Source organism: Pristiophorus japonicus, chromosome 9 (genome assembly GCF_044704955.1).
Source record: "Pristiophorus japonicus isolate sPriJap1 chromosome 9, sPriJap1.hap1, whole genome shotgun sequence".
NCBI lineage: Eukaryota > Metazoa > Chordata > Chondrichthyes > Pristiophoridae > Pristiophorus > Pristiophorus japonicus.
In genome coordinates, this window is record NC_091985.1 from 199,626,668 (window position 1) to 199,650,317 (window position 23,650).

Sequence of the window (23,650 nt, forward strand, 5' to 3'; positions counted from 1 at the left end):
CCCCTCTCACTCCCCTCCCCCCCCCGCTCGCTCCCCTCCCCCCCGCCCGCTCCCCTCCCCCCCCCGCTCCCCTCCCCCCCCGCTCCCCTCCCCTCCCCCCCGCTCCCCTCCCCTCCCCCCCGCTCCCCTCCCCTCCCCCCCGCTCCCCTCCCCTCCCCCCCGCACCCCTCCCCTCCCCCCCGCACCCCTCCCCTCCCCCCCGCTCCCCTCCCCTCCCCCCGCTCCCCTCCCCTCCCCCCCGCTCCCCTCCCCTCCCCCCCGCTCCCCTCCCCTCCCCCCCGCTCCCCTCCCCTCCCCCCGCTCCCCTCCCTCCCCCGCTCCCCTCCCCCTCCCCCCCGCTCCCCTCCCCTCCCCCCCGCTCCCCTCCCCTCCCCCCCGCTCCCCTCCCCTCCCCCCCGCTCCCCTCCCCTCCCCCCCGCTCCCCTCCCCTCCCCCCCGCTCCCCTCCCCTCCCCCCGCTCCCCTCCCCTCCCCCCGCTCCCCTCCCCTCCCCCCCGCTCCCCTCCCCTCCCCCCCGCTCCCCTCCCCTCCCCCCCGCTCCCCCCTCCCCTCCCCCCCGCTCCCCTCCCCTCCCCCCCGCTCCCCTCCCCTCCCCCCCCTCCCCTCCCCTCCCCCCCGCTCCCCTCCCCTCCCCCCGCTCCCCTCCCCTCCCCCCGCTCCCCTCCCCTCCCCCCCGCTCCCCTCCCCTCCCCCCGCTCCCCTCCCCTCCCCCCCGCTCCCCTCCCCTCCCCCGCTCCCCTCCCCTCCCCCCCGCTCCCCTCCCCTCCCCCCCGCTCCCCTCCCCTCCCCCCCGCTCCCCTCCCCTCCCCCCCGCTCCCCTCCCCTCCCCCCCGCTCCCCTCCCCTCCCCCCGCTCCCCTCCCCTCCCCCCCGCTCCCCTCCCCTCCCCCCCGCTCCCCTCCCCTCCCCCCCGCTCCCCTCCCCTCCCCCCCGCTCCCCTCCCCTCCCCTCCCCCCCGCTCCCCTCCCCTCCCCTCCCCCCCGCTCCCCTCCCCTCCCCTCCCCCCCGCTCCCCTCCCCTCCCCCCCGCTCCCCTCCCCTCCCCTCCCCCCGCTCCCCTCCCCTCCCCTCCCCCCCGCTCCCCTCCCCTCCCCTCCCCCCGCTCCCCTCCCCTCCCCTCCCCCCCGCTCCCCTCCCCTCCCCTCCCCCCCGCTCCCCTCCCCTCCCCCTCCCCCCCGCTCCCCTCCCCTCCCCTCCCCCCGCTCCCCTCCCCTCCCCTCCCCCCCGCTCCCCTCCCCTCCCCCCGCTCCCCTCCCCTCCCCCCCGCTCCCCTCCCCTCCCCCCCGCTCCCCTCCCCTCCCCCCCGCTCCCCTCCCCTCCCCCCCGCTCCCCTCCCTCCCCCCCCGCTCCCCTCCCCTCCCCCCCGCTCCCCTCCCCTCCCCCCCGCTCCCCTCCCCTCCCCCCCGCTCCCCTCCCCTCCCCCCCGCTCCCCTCCCCTCCCCCCCGCTCCCCTCCCCTCCCCCCCGCTCCCCTCCCCTCCCCCCCGCTCCCCTCCCCTCCCCCCCGCTCCCCTCCCCTCCCCCCCGCTCCCCTCCCTCCCCCCCGCTCCCCTCCCCTCCCCCCCGCTCCCCTCCCCTCCCCCCCGCTCCCCTCCCCTCCCCCCCGCTCCCCTCCCCTCCCCCCGCTCCCCTCCCCTCCCCCCCGCTCCCCTCCCTCCCCCCCGCTCCCCTCCCCCCCCCCGCTCACTCCCCTCCCCCCCGCTCACTCCCCTCCCCCCCGCTCACTCCCCTCCCCCCCGCTCACTCCCCTCCCCCCCCCTCACTCCCCTCCCCCCCTCACTCCCCTCCCCCCCCTCACTCCCCCTCCCCTCCCTCTCACTCCCCCTCCCACTCACTCCCCCTCCCCCTCACTCCCCCTCCCCCTCACCCCCTCACTCCCCCTCCCCCCCTCACCCCCCCCCCCCCTCACTCCCCCTCCCCCTCCCCCCCTCACTCCCCCTCCCCCTCCCCCCCTCACTCCCCCTCCCCCTCCCCTCTCCCCCCCGCCTTCCCTTGCCACCTCGACCCACCCCTCCCTTCACCCTCGCTCCCTTCCATAAAATCTGTGTCCTCCCTCCCACAGTTGGTACACGTATTCCTGGGCACAGCCTACCTGCCAGTGCGATGGTGGATAACCGCTTTGCCACGGCGCTGGTTATCGGTAGTGTTCTTTCGCTGATGTCGGCCATCTACATCGCGGCGGCGATCGGCACTGATCACTGGTATGAGTACCACAGCCCGCCCAGCCTCCAGGAGATGAACGGCACCGAGCTGGAGTTCGACAGCGAGGACACTGACGAGCGGCACTACACGCTCGCGCTGCACAACCACAATGGCTCGCTGGGCCTGTGGAGGCGCTGTATCCGCATCACCGACAACTCCCACTGGTTCAAACCACCGGCAGCAGGTCCGTGCAACACTACCGCTCGTCCTCTCTCTCTGTCTCTGTATCTCCCTCTCACTCTCGCTCTCTCCCACCCTCTCCACCGTTCCCCCCCCTCCCCGGCCTACCCCTCGCTGCCTCCCGGCGTACCCCTCGCTGCCTCCCGGCCTACCCCTCGCTGCCTCCCGGCCCACCCCTCGCTGCCTCCCGGCCCACCCCTCGCTGCCTCCCGGCCCACCCCTCGCTGCCTCCCGGCCCACCCCTCGCTGCCTCCCGGCCCACCCCTCGCTGCCTCCCGGCCCACCCCTCGCTGCCTCCCGGCCCACCCCTCGCTGCCTCCCGGCCCACCCCTCGCTGCCTCCCGGCCCACCCCTCGCTGCCTCCCGGCCCACCCCTCGCTGCCTCCCGGCCCACCCCTCGCTGCCTCCCGGCCCACCCCTCGCTGCCTCCCGGCCCACCCCTCGCTGCCTCCCGGCCCACCCCTCGCTGCCTCCCGGCCCACCCCTCGCTGCCTCGCTGTCTCTCTCTCACTCTGTCTCTCTCTCTCCAGGATAAAGTCTATATTTGAACCCTCTCTTCCTCTTTTTCCCAGAAGTGGAACCACGCACCCTTTGTGTCAGCTTTACTCTTCAGGAACAGTTTACACCTAAATACATCCACATCGGAAACCACAACAGTGGAGTCGATTACGTGAGAACCTGTGAGTTTCTCTCACTCTTCCTGCAGTCTTTTATTTGTGAAAAATCTTACATATCTGCGCAGTTCCTCTGTCGAACTCTTCTAATATAACTTCGCACATTTAGAATTATAATGGGCAAACTCCTATGTAAACAGGTCACACTGTAATTACACTCTTCTGCCAATGGTGGCGCTGCATAACAACGGTTTCCACTCCGTCAAGCCTAGTACAGAGGAACAGAAGGAAGTCCATTCAGCCCCTCGAGCCTGTTACACAGGAACAGGAGGAGACCATTCAGCCCCTTGAGCCTGTTACACAGGAACAGGAGGAGGCCCATTCAGTCCCTCGAGCCTGTTACACAGGAACAGGAGGAGGCCCATTCAGTCCCTCGAGCCTGTTACACAGGAACAGGAGGAGGCCATTCAGCCCCTCGAGCCTGTTACACAGGAACAGGAGGAGACCATTCAGCCCCTTGAGCCTGTTACACAGGAACAGGAGGAGGCCCATTCAGCCCCTCGAGCCTGTTACATAGGAATAGGAGCAGGCCCATTCAGCCCCTCATTCTCGGGGAATTTTCTGTCACTTTGTGACCCAGAGCGATCTTGTTTTACACATGTTCATGGCGATTTCTCTTTCTCTCCCTCTCTCTCGCCGTTTGCAGACTTGAGTCAGAGTCAGTTCCTTCTCCCATTCGTTAGCCTGGGATTGATGTGTTTGGGAGCGTTGATTGGTTTGTGTGCGTGTGCCTTTCATACTCTCTACCCAACCATCGGGACCGGGGTCCTCCACCTGCTCGCAGGTAGGGTACTGGACAGCTCACCCTTCGCGTCTCCCCCACGGGTGTCTCCCCTCCCTCCCTCACCCCCCACCCCACCAGGTGTGCCCCCCTCGACCCCGCCCGCCCCCCTCGACCCCGCCCGCCCCCCTCGACCCCGCTCGACCCCGCCCGCCCCCTCGACCCCTCATGCCCTCCTCGACCCCGCCCACTCCCCCTCGACCCCGACGCCCCACCCTACGCGTCGCTCTCCCTCTCTCTCCCCCGACCCCCTCTCTCCCACCCGACCCTCGCTCTCCCTCTCTCCCCCCCTACACTCGCTCTCCCCCCCGACCCTCGCTCTCCCTCTCCCCCCCCCTTGACCCTCGCTCTCCCTCTCTCCACCCCCCCCCCCGGCCCTCGCTCTCCCCTTCGACCCTCGCTCTCCCTCTTTCCCCCCCCGACCCTCGCTCTCCCCCCCCCCCCCCGACCCTCGCTCTCCCTCTCTCCCCCCCTACACTCGCTCTCCCCCCCGACCCTCGCTCTCCCTCTCCCCCCCCCTTGACCCTCGCTCTCCCTCTCTCCACCCCCCCCCCCCCGGCCCTCGCTCTCCCCTTCGACCCTCGCTCTCCCTCTTTCCCCCCCCTGACTCTCGCTCTTCCCCCCCCCCCCGACCCTCGCTCTCCCTCTCCCCCCCCCTCCCCCCCGACCCTCGCTCTCCCTCTCTCCCCCCTGACCCTCGCTCTCCCTCTCTCTCCCCCCCGACCCTCGCATTCCCTCTCTCTCTCTCTCTCCCCCCGACCCTCGCTCTCCCTCTCTTCCCCCCCCCCCCCCCCCGCCGACCCTTGCTCTCCCTCTCCCCCCCCCCCCCCTCCGACCCTCGCTCTCCCTCTCTCTCCCCCCCGACCCTCGCTCTCCCTCTTTCCCCCCCCCCGAACCTCGCTCTCCCTCTCCCTCTCCTCCCCCCCCCCCCCCGACCCTCGCTCTCCCTCCGACCCTCTCTCCCTCTCTTTCCCCCCCCCCCGACCCTCGCCCTTCCTCCTTCCCCCCCCTGACCCTCGCTCTCCCTCTCTCCACCCCCCCCTGGCCCTCGCTCTCCCCTCCGACCCTCGCTCTCCCTCTCTCTCCCCCCTGACCCTCGCTCTCCCTCTTCCCCCCCCCCCGACCCTCGCTCTCCCTCTCTCTCCCCCGACCCTCGCTCTCCCTCTCCCTCTCCTCCCCCCCCGACCCTCGCTCTCTCTCTCCCCCCAACCCTCGCTCTCTCTCCCCCCGACCCTCGCTCGCTCTCTCCCCCCGACCCTCGCTCTCCCTCTCCCCCCCCCCCCCCGACCCTCGCTCTCCCTCTCTCTCCCCCGACCCTCGCTCTCCCTCTCCCTCTCTCCCCTCCCGACCCTCGCTCTCTCTCTCCCCCCAACCCTCGCTCTCTCTCCCCCCGACCCTCGCTCGCTCTCTCCCCCCGACCCTCGCTCTCCCTCTCCCCCCCCCCCCCCCGACCCTCGCTCTCCCTCTCTCTCCCCCGACCCTCGCTCTCCCTCTCCCTCTCTCCCCTCCCGACCCTCTCTTTCCCCCCCCCCCCCCGACCCTCGCTCTCCCTCTCCCTCTCCTCCCCCCCAACCCTCGCTCTCCCTCTCTCCCCCCCGACCCTCGCTCTCCCTCTCTCCCTCCCGACCCTCGCTCTCTCTCCCCCCCCGACCCTCTCTCTCCCCCCGCCCGACCCTCGCTCTCCCTCTCCCTCCCCCCCTCCGACCCTCGCTCTTCCCACCCCCCCCGACCCTCGCTCTCCCTCTGCTCCCCCCCCCGACCCTCGCTCTCCCTCTCCCTCCCCCCCCCCCCCGCCGACCCTCGCGCTCCCTCTCCTCCCCCCGGACCCTCGCTCTCCCTCTCCTCCCTCCCACCGACCCTCGCTCTCCCACTCTCCCCACCGACCCTCGCTCTCCCTCTCTCCCCCCACCCGACCCTCGCTCTCCCTCTCTCCCCCCACCCGACCCTCGCTCTCCCTCTCTCCCCCCACCCGACCCTCGCTCTCCCTCTCTCCCCCCACCCGACCCTCGCTCTCCCTCTCTCCACCCACCCGACCCTCGCTCTCCCTCTCTCCACCCACCCGACCCTCGCTCTCCCTCTCTCCCCCCACCCGACCCTCGCTCTCCCTCTCTCCCCCCACCCGACCCTCGCTCTCCCTCTCTCCCCCCACCCGACCCTCGCTCTCCCTCTCTCCCCCCACCCGACCCTCGCTCTCCCTCTCTCCCCCCCGACCCTCGCTCTCCCTCTCTCCCCCCTGACCCTTGCTCTCCCTCTCTCCCCCCCGACCCTCGCTCTCCCTCTCTTCCCCCCCCCCCCCAACCCTCGCTCTCCCTCTCTCCCCCCCCCCCGACCCTCGCTCTCCCTCTCTCCCCCCCCCGACCCTCGCTCTCCCTCTCTACCCCCCCGACCCTCGGTCTCCCTCTCCCTCCCGACCCTCGCTCTCCCTCTCCCTCTCCTCCCCACCCGACCCTCGCTCTCCCTCTTTTCCCCTCCGCCTCCTACCCCCGCTCTCCCTCTCTCTCTCTCTCTCTCCCGTAATGTGGTGACCAGAACTGCACGCAGTACTCCAGTTGTGGCCTAACTCGTGTTCTGTACAGTTCAAGCCCCGGCTAATACAGGCAAGCATTCCGAATGGATTCTTAACCACCTTAACTCCCTGTCCTACTAACTTCAGGGATCTGTGGACCTGCACTCCAAGGTCCCTTTGTTCCTCGACACTTCTCAGTATCCTACCATTTATTGTATAGTCCCTTGCCTTGTTAGCCCTCCCCAAATGCCTTACCTCAGAGGCTGGTGAATCTTTGAAATTCTCTGCCCCAGAGGGCTGTGGAGGCTCAGTCATTGAGTATATTGCAGACTTAGATCGATGATCGATTTTTGGATATTGAGGGAATCAAGAGATCTGGGGATAGCGCAGGCAATTGGAGTTGAGGCAGAAGGTTGAATGGCGGAGCAGGTGCAAGGGGCCAAATGGCCGACTCCTGCTCTTGTTATTATGTTCTTGTGTAACCCTCTCTCTCTCTCTCTCCCCCCCCCCCCCCACCTCCACCACAGGACTCTGCACCCTGGGCACCGTGGCCTGTTTTGCTGCCAACGCCGAGCTGCTCCGTGCCAAGCTGCGCCCCCCGGAGCCGCTGTCGGCCACCGAGTACGGCTGGTCCTTCTGCCTGGCCTGCGTCTCTGCCCCACTGCAGCTCATGGCCGCCGCCCTGTTCATCTGGGCCGCCCGCACCGACAGAGCCGAGTACCGCCGCATGAAATCGTACCGCGCGGCCTAGCCCTGGACCCCATCGCTGGGCCCCGAGCTCGTGCACCCGCGCAAATCAGGTCCGAGAATTTCAAATCCGTACAGGAGCTCGTTCGTTCTTGCACCTCCCTCGTAGCTATTCGACTCTGGAAGCCTCGTCTCACACGTTCCCAGGGAGCGGAGATGCAAGGGGAGGGGGAGAGGAGATGAGGGTGGGGGGGGGGGGGGGGGAGTAAATGGGGCCTGTTTTTTCGCTGACATCAGCTTTTCTTTTTCTTTTCCCCCCCCCCACCCCCCTTTGACGCTATTCCACTCTGGAGGCCTCATCTCACACGTTCTCAGGGGAGCGGGGGGAGGGGGCCCGTTTTTTTCGCTGATATTAGCTCATTTGTTCTGCCCCAACCCCCCCCTTCAACGCTATTCAACTCTGGAAGCCTCATCTCACACGTTACAGGGAGAAGGGGGGACACAAGAGGATGGGGAGGGGGCCCGTTTTTTCGCTGACATTAACTTTTTTTCTTTCTATCTTTTCTCCTTGCCGCCGCCTCCCCCTCCCCCCACACACTCTTCTGCCCCCCGCCCCACCCCCTTTTTGATGCTATTCACCTCTGGAGGCCTCGTCTCACACATTCCAGGGGAGGGGGGGGAGAGGAGATGGTGGGGGGGGGGGTGGGGAGGGCTCCGTTTTTTCTCTGACATCAACTTTTTTTCTTTCTATCTTTTCTCCTTGCCGCCGCCTCCCCCTCCCCCCACACACTCTTATTCGTAAAGAATTCCCCTTTCACCACCTCAGGACATCCCAAAGCGCATCGCAGTCATTGAAGTACTTTTTGAGGTGTAGTCACTGTTGTAATGTAGGAAACATGGCAGCTAATTTGGGCACAGCAAGCTCCCACAAACAGCAAATGACCAGGTCACCTTGGTTTTTTTGGGGTGTTGGTTGAGGGATAAATATTGGGCCCCAGCACAAGGGGGCGAACACCTCCCTGCTCCGCTTCCAATAGTGGGCGTGGGATTTTTTTGCAGAGCGGAAAGTGTTCATTCCCCGATAGCGGACCCCAGACCCCAGCAGACGTACGAGCTCCCGAAAGTGTGTCATAACCTGTGTGAGAAATAATGGTATTTAATCATTTGTGAATGTATTTTTTAATCATAATCCGCTTCCCAAACTCCATAAATTATTGTAATGTGGAAATAAAAGACGTGGCGAATCCAGTGCAGCACTTTATAGAGGGTTTCTGATGGGTACACAGGAACAGGAGGAGGCCTATTCAGCCCCTCGAGCCTGTTACACAGGAACAAGAGGAGCCCATTCAGCCCCTCGAGCCTGTTACACAGGAACAAGAGGAGGCCCATTCAGCCCCTCGAGCCTGTTACACAGGAACAAGAGGAGCCCATTCAGCCCCTCGAGCCTGTTACACAGGAACAAGAGGAGGCCCATTCAGGCCCTCGAGCCTGTTACACAGGAACAGGAGGAGGCCCATTCAGCCCCTCGAGCTTGTTACACAGGAACAGGAGGAGGCCCATTCAGCCCCTCGAGCCTGTTACACAGGAACAAGAGGAGGCCCATTCAGGCCCTCGAGCCTGTTACACAGGAACAGGAGGAGGCCATTCAGCCCCTCGAGCCTGTTACACAGGAACAGGAGGAAGCCCATTCAGCCCCTCGAGCCTGTTGCACAGGAACAGGAGGAGGCCCATTCAGCTCCTCGAGCCTGTTACACAGGAACAGGAGGAGGCCCATTCAGCTCCTCGAGCCTGTTACACAGGAACAGGAGGAGGCCCATTCAGCCCCTCGAGCATGTTACACAGGAACAGGAGGATTTTAAGGTGATGCCCCCTTGTTCTAGACTCCCCCCTACCAGGGCAAATAGATTCTCCCCATTGTTTTATTCATTCCTGGGATATGGACGTCGCTGACAAGCTCAACATCTCAAGCCCATCCCGAATTGCCCTTGAGAAGCTGGTGGTCAGCTGCCTCTTGAACCACTGCAGTCCGTGTGGTGAAGGTACTCCCACAATGCTGTGAGGGAGGGAGTTCCAGGATTTTGACCCAGCGACGATGAAGGAACGGCGATATATTTCCAAGTCAGGATGGTGTGTGACTTGGAGGGTGAACATGGAGGTGAAGGTGTTCCCATGCGCCTGCTGCCCTTGTCCTTCTGGGTAATAGAGGTTGTGGGTTTGGGAGGTGCTGCCGAAGAAGCCGGGGAGAGTTACTGCAGTGCATCTGATAGATGGTACACACTGCAGCCACGGTGCACCGGTGATGGAGGGAGTGGATGTTTAAGTTGGTGGATGGGGTGCAAATCAAGCGGCTGCTTTGTCCTGGATGGTGTCGAGCTTCAGGCAAGTGGAACTCGTTTAACCAACTCATTTAATCGTCTGACACACCTCAATCCGATCCCCCCCTTAATCTTCTACACACAAGGCACTGCAGAAATCTGCTCCCGCGTTCCTGCAGTGAGGGAAAGGGAGGAAGGGAATATCTGGTTTAAATCTAAAAAAGAAAGACTTGCATTTATATAGCGCCTTTCATGACCAACGGATGTCTCTCTGCGCTTTTCAAGCAATTAAGCAGTTTTGGAGTGTAGCCACTGTTGTAGCAAACGCGGCAGCCAATTTGTGCACAGCAAGCTCCCACAAAGAGAAATGTGTTAATGGCCAGATAATGTTTTTTTTTGGTTATGTTGATTGAGGGATCGATGGTGTCCAGGACACCGTGGATAACTCCCCCGCTTTTCTTCAAAATAGGGTGATGGGATCTTTTCCGCCCACCTGAGGGAGCAGATGGGGCCTCAGTTTAACGTCTCATCCGAAAGACGGCACCTCCGACAGTGCGGCGCTCCCTCAGTACTGCCCCTCCGACAGTGCGGCGCTCCCTCAGTACTGCCCCTCCGACAGTGCGGCGCTCCCTCAGTACTGCCCCTCCGACAGTGCGGCGCTCCCTCAGTACTGCCCCTCCGACAGTGCGGCGCTCCCTCAGTACTGCCCCTCCGACAGTGCGGCGCTCCCTCAGTACTGCCCCTCCGACAGTGCGGCTCTCCCTCAGTACTGTCCCTCTGACAGTGCGGCTCTCCCTCAGTACTGCCCCTCTGACTGCAGCGATCCCTCAGTACTGCCCCTCCGTCAGTGCAGCGCTCCCTCAGTACTGCCCCTCTGATAGTGCAGCGATCCCTCAGTACTTCCCGCAAAAGCAGAAGAACATAAGAAATAGGAGCAGGAGTCGGCTATTTGGCCCTGATCCTTGGCGAACTGCTGCAATGGACCAAGGGTAGCCATTTTCACGTGAAGGTCCGTATTCTCGTCACCAATTGTTATGTCTTTAGATACTCTGATAATGACTCCATGAGACAATGTGTTGTACTTGAACTGGAGTGACCTTAGTCCTTTATTGATAACGCCAGAGTGAGGATCACACCTGGTGGTCTGCCTTTTTTACTAGGCTAGGCACACCAGGCACACCTGTACAGGTAACCTGCAAGTCTCCCACTGCAGTGCCCTCTGGTGGCACACCTTGTAATAGTGCAAGCAGTAACCATGTAGGATACATGACGACAGGCGTACTGTTTAAACCGACACTGATGAGGCTGATGATTGCCCCCACAACGCCAACAGGGTGAAATCAGATTCGTACCAGTTGGTGGACTTTGAGCAGCTACAGGTTTCACATAAGCAGTCGAGTAGGCCCTGCCATAAGCTGCTCTGCCAGACGACGACACAATCTTGTTTACAATACTTGCTCTGACTTTTTGATGCCTCAAATTATCATCAGTCGTCATGCATGCCTGGGCAGTCGCGATGGCCTTGCTCAAATCCAGCTTCTCTCCGGCCAATAACTTCCGAAGAATCACATCATGGTTGATGCCTATCATGAAGAAATCTCGCAGCATGTCTTCCAACACGTTCCCAAACTTATACGGCTCAGCAAGATGTCGATGGTCGACAACGAATCTTGACAAATCCTGGCCCTCAGCACGAACATGCGTATAGAAGTGATAGTGTGAGATGATTACCCCCTCTTTTGGCTTAAGATGGTCACACACCAAAGCACACAAATCCCCATATTCTTTGTCCGTTGGAAGTAAAAGCGAGAGAGGATTCTTCATGAGGCCATAAATCTTTGGACCACAAGCAGTGAGGAAAATCGCCGAACTGCGTCAGCTTCTCCCTCCATTTTGTTGGTCACAAAATACTGATCCAGACGGTCGATAAAATCCACCCAATCCTCGTGATCAGCGAATCTCTCCAGAATTCCAATAGTGTCCATTGTACATGCGAAAGTTCTTAAGTTACCTCGTCACCAAATGAAATGAATGTGATGATTCACAAGACTTGTTACTGTCAACTGCCTCAGCTGCAAACCTGATCCAACTTTATTTGCGGCCAAAGTAACCCACGTAACAAGGTTATCCAGTGACCGCGCACGCATGCTTACAGCCCGATGACCTCCAACAGTGGCGCCCCTGGTGTCTGGTGACCCCAAGCATAAATACATAACAAGTACAGACACATCTATCCATCCCAGGACAGTGGGGGCAATTCAAGCCAGCAGCAACTTCCCCGGGATATCCTCTCTGTGTGTCCACGGAATCAGCTGGCTGGTGAGTTTGGGGCACTGAGAGAGAGAGAGAGAGAGACTGGCTGAGAGTGAGATCGACAGATAGCGAGACTGAGAGAGTGAGAGACTGAGGGAAGGTTGAGAGAGGGGTGAGAGAGAGACAGAAAGGGGTGAGAGAGACAGAGAAAGGGGTGAGAGACAGAGAGAGTGGGACACACAGAGAGATACAGAGAGGGGAGAGAGAGGCAGAGGGAGAGAGGTGCAGATAGAACCAGACAGACAGGCAGAGAGAGAGAGAGGGAGGTGGCGAGAGACAAAAGGAGGCGGAGGGGGAGGAGTCAGCGGGAGAGAGGGACAGAGAAATAGACACAGTGAGTGACACAGAGAGCGAGAGAGAGAGAAAGAGACATGGAGACAGAGAAATAGAGAGACACAGACAGAGAGAGGGAAGAGAGAGACACACAAAGAGAGAGGGGGACAGAGAGGAGGAGAGGGGCTGAGAGAGAGAGAGAAAGAAAGTGAGAGAGGGACAGAGGCAGGGGGAGACAGGCCGAGAAATCCCTCTTGGCGGTGGTCCCTAACAGGCACTTTAAAACCCCCAATTATGAACCCCTTTTTCACCCCATTAAAAAGCTCCTATTTGAAACCCCTTTTATACATATTTTAATTCAGGGACTGAGAGGGAGGGAAATGGGAAAGTTCCAAAACTGTTTGTTGACCTTAAAGTCTTGTTACAAACATGTCTGAACAAATCCGTTTCCAATTTTTGGAAACATTCCTTTTAATGAAGCAATGAAAAGGCATGCCTGGAAATTTCCCAACTTGTCCAACACAGAGAACATAGGCACAGGAGGAGGCCACTCAGCCCCTCGAGCCTCTTATACAGGAACAGGAGGAGGCCATTCAGCCCGAGCCAGTTACATAGGGGGAGGCCCATTCAGCCCCCTCGAGCCTCAATCCTAATTGCTCCCCCCACACACACACACACATACAGCAGGAAATACCCAGGCTCAATCCCTTACCTGTGTGCTGAGTTCACTGGTCCTGATCAGCACCCAGTAACTTCTGGCTCTAAAGTGAGTGAGCAGAAGGATGGCGATCGGCTGTGATTCACCCCCCAGTTGAATATCCCACTGACCCTCAGGGCCTGAGCTACGGGAGGGCAGCCAGTGCCCGTAGAACTTGGACCCCCAGCGAGAATCAGCACTGTTATTTCCAGACTCGACTCTTCCTGGCCCACCTCCCATCTTCCGCCCGCCTCCCATCTTCCACCCGCCATGACAGTCACCTCATCGAAAACTCCTGCTGTCTCATATCCTAACTCGCACCGAGTCCCATTCACCCATCACCCCCGCCCCAGCCTTGTGATCACTGACCTAGATTGGCTCCAGCTCTGGCACCGCCTCTATTTTAAAATTATCCATTCTTGTTTTCTAATCCCTCGATGGCCTTACCCTCCTCTCCCTCTGTCTGTAACCTCATCCAGCTGCTACAACCCTCCCTATCTCTGTATTCTCCTCCAGCCCCTAGAACCTTCCTGTGATATATTCACAGAGCACAGCACACACAGCTTCTAACATGGCAGGCAGCTCTGTCGGAGGCCTCCGGAACATGCCTGGTTCTGTTTATTATCAACTCTGTAGTTGCAGTACACAATCCGTCCACATCCACAGTGTGGCGCTACAAACATTACAAGCGTACAGACATTACAGTTCTCCCTCCTTAATGAAGAAGTTATTAGAACACACATCATACATAACTTTCAGTTTTATACATAACACAGGATATAGATTTATTTTTTTCCATATTTACAAATTTAACTTTACCACTTGTTTTCTATTTCGAAGAGGATACCTTCGCTCTCGAACAGAACCTTCCAAACATGGTCTCGAATCTAAACTCATTCGAGGCTCATCCTGAGGAACATTTTCCTCCACGGAATTTCCTTGATTTTCATTTGAACTCACTCTAACTTCAGGCTCTTTGCTTTCCTGACTCAGACTCAGACTTTCATTCTGATTCTCTCCTGGATTTGTTTCCAGTACATTGGATTTAGGATTTGCTACTGGTGTATCAAAACTATCTGATGGGTCAGAAATAATTGAATCATTCCCACCTTCAACTCCTTCCATGTCTGTAGGTAAAATATGAACAAACCTAACCTGTCCATTATCAAACATCTTTACCAAATATGTGCGAGGACCACATATCTTCACCACTCTTCCTGGTAACCACTTTAACCATTTATGGTGCTGGTTCTTCACTTTCACCTTCTGGTTTAATTTCACACTTCTCTCTTTTACTCTACCTTTATCATGATTCTCTTTCTGTTTTAATTGTATCTCTTCTTCGGACTGTGCCAAATTTGGTTTTAACAACGAGAATCTGGTTCGTGGCTGTCGTTTGAGAAACAACTCTGCTGGTGTTCTACCAGTAGTCGCAGGAGGATATTATGATATGCAATTAGAAAATTAGCCAATTTGTGATCCAATGACAACTGTCGTTTCCTTGGATTTGGATCTAACATTTGTTTTATGAGGGCATGTTTTACAATTTGTACAGTGCGCTCTGCTGCACCATTCGAGGCAGGATGGTATGGTGGAACCTTGGTATGTTTCACACCATTTTTGCTCGTGAACTGCAAATTCTTCAGAACGAAATTGTGGTCCATTATCCGAAACAATTTCTTCTGGGAGGCCAAATGAAGAAAATAATCTTCGTAAAATGTCCAATGTTTTACTTGTTATTTTCCACATTGGAAACACCTCAACCCACTTCGAATGGCTATCAATCACAATGAACAATTGTCCTTCGAACTCAGCAAAATCAATATGTAGCCTTTGCCACACCCTGGGAGGCCATTTCCATGGCTGTAATGGTACTGATGGTGGTTGCTTGCTTACCGATTGACATGTCGTACACTGACTCACGATGTACTCTATATCTTTATCAAAACCTGACCACCATAAATAACTGCGTGCAAAACTATTGGTCAAGCACATTCCCAGGTGCTGATCATGGAGGTCTCCTAATAATTTGGACCTGAATTTATTTGGTATAACCACTCTTGCACCCCACATGATAATTCATTCCTACGAATGAAGAATGGATGAATATCCTTGTCTGATACTGATTTGGCCATCCATTTGCAATATAATCATACACCTTTGACATCACTAGGTCACGTTTGGTTGCTCTACAAAACTCTTCAGCTGTGACTGGCAGTTCATCAATGTATGCAAAATAAAACACTTCTTCCCTATCGGGTGTAACCTGTGATGAGGAAGGCAATCTAGACATTGCATCAGCATTACTGTGATCAGCTGATCAAATGTATTCAATATCATATGTATATGCTGAGAAAATCAAAGCCCATCTCTGCATTCGGACTGCAGCTAAGGTTGGAACTGGGGACTTTGGATGGAGGATTGCTGTTCGGGGCTCATGGTCCATAACGATGGTAAACTTATGACCATACAAGTATTTGTGGAACTTCTTGATCCCAAAAATTAATGCCAAAGTGTCCCTTTCAATTTGTGCATAATTACTCTCACTGGCACTGAGAATGCGTGAAGCAAAAGCAATTGGTCTCTCCTCCCCACTACGTGATACATGAGAGATCACTGCCCCAACTCCATACGGAGAGGCATCACATGCTAGCTTAATCTCCTTAGATATATCATAGTGAACTAACATGGTGCTCTCTACCAATTTGCTTTTACTCCTTGAATGCTGTATCGCATTCTTTTGACCACTTCCAATGGACCTGTTTTTTCAATAGTTCATTCAGTGGATGTAATACTGTAGCCAAATTTGGTAGGAACTTCCCATAATAGTTCAAAAGACCGAAGAATGAATGAAGTTCAGTGACATTCCTGGGCATGGGTGCATTTCTGATTGCATCCAGCTTTCCCATGGTTGGATGTAAACCATCTTTGTCTACTCTGTACCCTAAGTACTCCACTGAGTTTTTAAATAACTCACACTTACGAGCAGACACTCGTACTCTGTGTTTCTTTAGCCATTTGAGGACTTCATTCAATATGTTATTATGAATTTTCCTATTTGGTGCTGAAATTAATATGTCATCTAAATAACATACTACCCCTTCAATACCTTGCAAAATATGGTTCATTACCCCTTGGAATATGGCAGGGGCAGAAGACACTCCAAACGGTAGCCTATTAAATTGATATAGGCCTGGATGAGTATTTATAGTCAAACATGACTTGGACTCCTCATCTAGTTCAAGCTGTAAGTAGGCATTTGTAAGATCCAGTTTTGAGAAGATCTGACCACCTGTCAGTGTTGTGAACAAATCTTCTACATTCGGCAATGTATTGGAGACATTACCCTCGAGAACCTGGTTTGCGGTTACCTTATAATCACCACACAATCTTACCTTACCATCAGACTTAGGTACAACAACAATGGGTGTAGCCAATTACATCGATCTATCTTACAAATAATGTTCTCAGTCTCTAGTCTTTTGAGTTCTTGCTCAACTTTTTCCTTGAGTGTATATGGTATGGAACGTGGCTTGTAGTAAACCAAACTAGCGTCCTTCTGTACCCTGACACTCGCCTTGAACCTTGGATTGGACTGCCCGTTTCGCAGAACACCTTCGGATACTTCTTGATAACCTCATCCGTTGATGAAAATCTTGCTTCCACATGGAAAATCTTTCTCCAATCCAGCTTCAGTGATCTCAACCAATTTCTTCCTAGTAAGGCAGGCTTGTCTCCTTTCACTACTATTAGAGGCCAGGTCTGAAATTGATCCTTATATTTCACCGGTACGGTGATATGACCTACCACAGGAATTTTCTCTCTTGAGTAGCCTCGCAGTTCCACCTTGGATTTCTCCAATGGCAAATCACGCAATTTGTCGAGGTACAGCGACTCCGATACTAAACTCACGGATGCACCCGTGTCAACTTCCATTGGTATCTTGAATCCCGTAACATCGATGTGGATTTTGATGCTTTCTGAATCGCTGTCCGTTAACCTCGTGCTCCTGATGACGTGTAACTCTAACGTCTCCTCCTCCTGTTGTTGTTCTTCCATGCTATCTTGGGATTTCTACTCATAGCTTTGAACGCTGGACTCATAGCTTTGAACGCTGATTTACCCTTCAGTCAGCATGCCTTCGCAAGTTGCCCAGTCTTTCTGCAGAAGAAACACTCTGCCTTCACGTATGGACAACTTTGAGGAATGTGATGTCCCAGGCACCTATAGCACGACTTCGACACTCTGTTAGAATGTCCAGTTTCTGAGACTTTGGGCCCCCACCGCCTTTTACTTTGAATCTGCAGGCGATTCACCTCGGTTGACTGACGACCGTAATCATTATGCAATTCTTGGGAATATTGATTGGCCATCGCCCTTGCTGTCTGACAAGCAAGCTCAAAAGTCAAGTCATCCGCCGTCACTAACTTCTGATCATTTTTCATCCCACAAACAAAACGATCCCGTAATGCTCGGTTTTGAAAGTTTCCGAAGTTACAGTGAATCGATAGCTTTTTTAATGCTACGATGCAATCATTGATACTTTGATCAGTCTTTTGATTCCGAATCCTGAAACGATAGCTTTCAGCAATTTCTAACGGTTTGGAGTTATAGTGCTGCTTCAGCTTCGTTAAAATCTCTTTAAGCGTTGTGTCCTTTGGCTCATCAGGCACAAGCAGATTTACAAGGGTTTCGTACAATGCCTCCGATAAGAAGATCGCTTTCTTACATTCCAACACAGCCCGGCTCTGGACTGCATTCTCTGGAACTCCGATTATGTTATTTGCAATGAAATACGTTTCTAGCCAATCCACATATGCTTTAAAACGTTCCTGGTCGTGTCTATATTCACCCAAATGTCCCTTTACACCTGTGGGTGCTGTCATTTTAAATTCTAGCTGTTCACGCAGTGTGCTGTATTTTACCTTGGATTTCGTAGCTTTTTTCCAAAGACAGAAGCTTCCAAAGTCTCTCTGTTGGCTGGCTGAATCCATCACCAAAAAAAATTTCAGGTTTACATCATCCGAAAAATCCCATCTCGCTGCCAAATGTGATATATTCACAGAGCAGAGCACACACAGCTTCTAACATGGCAGGCAGCTCTGTCGGAGGCCTCTGGAACAAGCCTGGTTCTGTTTATTATTAACTCTGTAGTTGCAGTACACAATACGTCCACATCCACAGTGTGGCGCTACAAACATTACAAGCTTACAGACATTTCACTTCCCTATCTCTGTAACCTCCTCCAGCCCCAACAACCCTCTCTATCTCTGTAACCTCCTCCAGCCCCTACAACCCTCCCTATCGTTGTAACCTCTTCCAGTCCCTACACCCTCCCTAACTCTGTAACCTCCTCCAGCCCTACAACCCTCCCTATCTCTGTAACCTCCTCCAGCCCTACAACCCTCCCTATCTCTGTAACCTCCTCCAGTCCCTACACCCTCCCTATCTCTGCAACATCCTCCAATCCCTACAACCCTCCCTATCTCTGTAACCTCCTCCAGCCCCTACACCCTCCCTAACTCTGTAACCTCCTCCAGCCCTACAACCCTCCCTATCTCTGTAACCTCCTACAGCCCTCCCTATCTCTGCAACATCCTCCAGCCCCTACACCCCTCCATATTCCTGTAACCTCCTCCAGCCATGACGCCCCTCCCTATCTCTGTAACCTTCTCCAGCCCTACAAAACTCCCTATCTCTGTAAACTCCTCCAGCCCCTACACCCTCCCTATCTCTGGAACCTCCTCCAGCCCCGACACCTTCCCTATCTCTGCAACATCCTCCAGTCTCTACAACCCTCCCTATCTATGTCACCTCCTCCAGTCCCTACAACCCTCCCTATCTATGTCACCTCCTCCAGCCTTGACAACCCTCCCTATCTCTGTAACCTCCTCCAGCATCTACAAACCTCCGATCTCTCTGTAACCTCCTTCAGGCCCTACAGCCCTCCCTCTCTATAATCTCCTCTAGCACCTACACCCTCCCTATCTCTGCAACATCCTCCAGACCCTACAACCCTCCCTATCTCTGTAACATCCTCCAGTCCCTACAACCCTCCCTATCCCTGTAACCTCCTCCAGCCCTGACACCCCTCCCCATCTCTGAAACCTCCTCCAGCCCCTACACCGTCCCTATCTCTGTAACATCCTCCAGCCCCTACACCCCTCCATATTCCTGTAACCTCCTCCAGCCATGACGCCCCTCCCTATCTCTGTAACCTTCTCCAGCCCTACAAAACTCCCTATCTCTGTAAACTCCTCCAGCCCCTACACCCTCCCTATCTCTGGAACCTCCTCCAGCCCCGACACCTTCCCTATCTCTGCAACATCCTGCAGTCTCTACAACCCTCCCTATCTATGTCACCTCCTCCAGTCCCTACAACCCTCCCTATCTATGTCACCTCCTCCAGCCTTGACAACCCTCCCTATCTCTGTCACCTCCTCCAGCCTTGACAACCCTCCCTATCTCTGTAACCTCCTCCAGCATCTACAAACCTCCGATCTCTCTGTAACCTCCTTCAGTCCCTACAGCCCTCCCTCTCTATAACCTCCTCCAGCCCCTACACCCTCCCTATCTCTGTAACATCCTCCAGCCCCTACAACCCTCCCTATCTCTGTAACCTCCTCCAGCCCCTACAACCCTCCCTATCTTTGTAACCTCCTCCAGCCCCTACAACCTCCGGATCTCTGTAACCTCCTCCAGCCCTCCACAATCTCTGTGCTCCTCCAATTCTGGCCTCTTGCACATCCCCCGATTACCATCGCTCCACCATTGGTGGCCGTGCCTTCAGCTGCCTAGGCCCTAAGCTCTGAAATTCCCTCCCTAAACCTCACCTCTGTCTTCTCTTCCTTTAAGAGACCGCAGGGCTCAGTGCTGGGACCCCAGCTATTTACAATATACATCAATGATTTAGATGAAGGAATTGAGAGTAATATCTCCAAGTTTGCTGATGATACTAAGCTGGGTGGCAGTGTGAGCTGTGAGGAGGATGCTAAGAGGCTGCAGGGTGACTTGGACAGGTTAGATGAGTGGGCAAATGCATGGGAGATGCAGTATAATGTGGATATATGTGAGGTTATCCACTTTGGTGGCAAAAACACGAAGGCAGAATATTATCTGAATGGCGGCAGATTAGGAAAAGGGAGGTGCAACGAGACCTGGGTGTCATGGTACATCAGTCATTGAAAGTGGGCATGCAGGTACAGCAGGCAGTGAAGAAGGTAAATGGCATGTTGGCCTTCATAGCTAGGGGATTTGAGTATAGGAGCAGGGAGGTCTTACTGCAGTTGTACAGGGCCTTGGTGAGGCCTCACCTGGAATATTGTGTTCAGTTTTGGTCTCCTAATCTGAGGAAGGACGTTCTTGCTATTGAGGGAGTGCAGCGAAGGTTCACCAGACTGATTCCCGGGATGGCAGGACTGACATATGAGGAGAGACTGGATCGACTGGGCCTGTATTCACTGGAGTTTAGAAGGATGAGAGGGATCTCATAGAAACATATAAAATTCTGAAGGGACTGGACAGGTTAGATGCAGGAAGAATGTTCCCGATGTTGGAGAAGTCCAGAACCAGAGTACACAGTCTAAGGATAAGAGGTAAGCCATTTAGGACTGAGATGAGGAGAAACTTCTTCACCCAGAGAGTGGTGAACCTGTGGAATTCTCTGCCGCAGAGAGTTGTTGATGCCAGTTCGTTGGATATATTCAAGAGGGAGTTAGATGTGGCCCTTACAGCTAAAGGGATCAAGGGGTATGGAGAGAAAGCAGAAAAGGGGTACTGAGTGAGTGATCAGCCATGATCTTATTGAATGGTGGTGCAGGCTCGAAGGGCCGAATGGCCTACTCCTGCATCTATTTTCTATGTTTCTCTGTTTCTTTAAAACCGACCTCTTTGACCAAGCTTTTGGTCACCTGTCCTAATATCTCCTTATGTGGCTCGGTGTAAATTTATTTGATAATTGCTGTGGTTCAGTGGCTGGCACATTCACCTCTGATCCAGAAGGTTGTGGGTTCACTTAAAGAACTTGGGCACTTAAATCAAAGCTGACACTCCAGTGCAGTGCTATGGGAGCGCTGCACCGTCGAAGGTGCTGTCTTTTGGATGCGACATTAACCCGAGGCCCTGTATGCTCTCTCAGGTTGACGTAAATGATGCCATGGCACTAGTTGGAAGAAGAGCAGGGGAGTTATCCCCGGTGTTCTGGCCAATAAATCAACACAACAAAAAACAGATTGTCTGGTCATTAGCACATTCATGCGTGTGGGAGCTTGCTGTGCGCAAGTTGGCTGCCACGTTTCCCACACTGCAACAGTGACTGCACTCCAAAATACTTCATTGGCTGTAAAGCGCTTTGAGACGTCCGGTGGTCGTGAAAGGTGCTATATAAATGCGAATACTTTTTTTCTTTCTGTGAAGCCCGTTGGGATGTTTTACTACGTTAAAGGCGCTATATAAATGCAAGTTGTTGTTGTCAAGCCAGGCAAAAGAAAGGCAGCAGGATTTGTGGGCTGGCAGAAGAAGCAGCGGGGGAGCACTACCCCTTAAGGAGGACATCAACCGGGATGGGCTGCAATTCTTTTACAACCCATGTTTCTCTAGCAATTGTTTCCTGTATCGTCTGACCGTGACTCTCACTGGATGAGACTTTGAGTTAAGCTCTCCCCTTCCCGTTTTCATTAGGCTGATTATTTAAACAGGCGTGGCTTAGTGGGCAGCTGAGTCAGAAGACCAAGGGTTCAAGTCCCACTCCAGAGACGCGAGCCCCTTAATCCAGGCAGATGCCACCCCTCCTGTGTCAGCTGTGGCTCAGTGGGTAGCACACTCGTCTCTGAGCCAAAAGGTTGTGGGTTCAAGTCCCACATCAGGACCCTGAGCACATAAATCTAGGCTAACACCTCCAGTGCAGTACTGAGGGAGTGCCGCACTGTCGGATGGGCAGTACTGAGGGAGCGCGCACTGTTGGAGGGGCAGTACTGAGGGAGCGCTGCACTGTTAGAGGGGCAGTACTGAGGGAGCGCTGCACTGATGGAGGGGCAGTACTGGGGGAGTGTCGGAATGTCATACTGAGGGAGTGCTACACTGTCGGAGGGGCAGTACTGAGGGAGTGCCGCACTGTCGGAGCATCATACTGAGGGAGTGCTGCACTGTTGAAGGGGGAGTGCTGCACTGTCGGAGGGGCAGTACTGAGGAAGCGCTGTACTGTTGTAGGGGCAGTACTGCGGGAGCGCCGCACTGTTGGAGGCGCAGTACTGAGGGAGTGCTGCACTGCTGGAGGGGCAGTACTGAGGGAGCGCCGCACTGTTGGAGGCGCAGTACTGAGGGCGCGCTGCACTGTCGGAGGGGCAGTACTGAGGGAGCGCTGCACTGTTGGAGGGGCAGTACTGAGGGAGTGCTACACTGCCAGAGGGATAGTGTAGTGTATTTGCTTAAGAATTCGTGGCTACACATTTGCTGCAAAGAGCTAGGTGGTTTATTAGCAAAGGTTTAACAACAAACTAAACACTACCAGTTCATCTGCCAGGCTGACAAGAGCCCATCTCATTGTGGAGACCCTGAACTCAATTAACTGGGGTTTTATTGAGCCTTGTGAACACCACGTGACTGGATAAGCCACTCACAGTGCAACAGCTCCACAAGCATGCTCACATTACACTGCTTCTCTTTTATTTAGAAAAAAGTATTTATTGTTGTAGTTATTTATACAGTATTTCAAAAGATACTTATCTACTTCATGATTACAATTTTACAAATTCGACTGCTGGGCCTGAGCATCTTGTTGGAAGCTTTTAGCTTCCCCCCACTCAGACCTCCATTTCCTTGCAATTGGCAGGCCATGCCCATTTTCTGTATTCTCCTTTGGCTCAGGAGACCGACTGCCTTGGGGAGCTTCTGTTTTCAGGGTGTGTGGCCCAGGATTTCTGACATCTATCTTCCCGTGTTTCCTTGAAACCCTTACATCATTCCAAGTGTTATCGTTCTTCCTGAGATCTTGATATTCCCAGTTATCAATATCCTGTTTCATCAGTTTGTCTTTTCTCATTGCTCTTCTCAACTGAACCTCAACAACTCCCCCTCGGAAGATACAGAGTCTCTATGAGATTGTCCCGTACCCACAGAACCATCTTCGGTCAGCTGCATCTGAGTCGGTGGGTTATGGGCGTTGTGTCTGTTGGAATACTTGGACCTGCCAACTGACTCTGATCATCGTCCAAGTCAGGTTCACAATTATCTACTCGTGGTACCTGTAGTGTATGGAGAAAGAGTCAGACTGAACACTGTGAGTTCAAAGTAATGTGTGACCTTAGTCTTTTATTGCAGGTCTCCAGAGTGCCTCTCCAACCTGTGAAGCCTCCTTAAATACCTGTGCTCCCAAGGGATTATGATATCCCTTGGGACTCCGGGAAATGAGCCCTCTGGTGGGTGTACAGAGTATATACAAGTCCAGATACATAACAACGTTCCCCCCCTAAAGTCAATAGTGTAACTATTTACAATGTGAGTCGATCTGGGGCCCTTCTTGCCCTGGCTGATTGTCTCAGTGTGAAAGCTGGTGTTGTTGAGTCATTTGTTGGGCCCTGCTGGGCTGCTGTGGATGATGGGTTCTGCTTCGTGGTCAACCGTGGTGTCGGTTGCCACTGGTGTGTGTGTTGGGGGATCAAAAAAGGTAGGGTCCAAGGTGGGTTGCTCAGGGTAGTGCGTGAATCTGAGTTTGATTTGGTCCAAGTGTTTCCGGTGTTGAGTCAATTTGAAAGCTTGACCCGAAACACCCTGCTCCCCTCTTTGGCCACGACAGTGCCGGGAAGCCACTTGGGACTTGACCATAATTTAAAACAAATACAGGATCATTGACTTCAATCTCACGTGACACATTTGCGCAATCATGGTATGCACTTTGTTGCAGCCTGCTGCTCTCTACCTGTTCATGTAGATCAGGATGAACTAACGAGACCCTTGTCCTAAGTGCTCTTTTCATGAGCAGTTCAGCAGGTGGGATCCCAGTGAGTGAGTGGGGTCTTGTGTGGTAGGT

At 55.3% G+C, this 23,650-nt stretch overlaps 1 protein-coding gene across 2 annotated transcripts in view; it reads left to right on the top strand.

Moving 5' to 3' along the window:
• Positions 1 to 8,274, top strand: part of cldnd1b (claudin domain containing 1b) — a 25,749-nt gene extending 17,475 nt beyond the window's left edge. For both annotated transcript variants that reach the window (XM_070888916.1, XM_070888917.1), the window contains exons 2-5: positions 2,059 to 2,382; positions 2,951 to 3,058; positions 3,699 to 3,836; positions 6,867 to 8,274. In XM_070888916.1, the coding sequence (XP_070745017.1) occupies positions 2,100 to 2,382; positions 2,951 to 3,058; positions 3,699 to 3,836; positions 6,867 to 7,090 (753 nt within the window). In that variant the 5' untranslated portion in view covers positions 2,059 to 2,099 and the 3' untranslated portion in view covers positions 7,091 to 8,274. The remainder of the gene's footprint in view (positions 1 to 2,058; positions 2,383 to 2,950; positions 3,059 to 3,698; positions 3,837 to 6,866) is intronic.
• Positions 8,275 to 23,650: the final 15,376 nt, after the last annotated feature.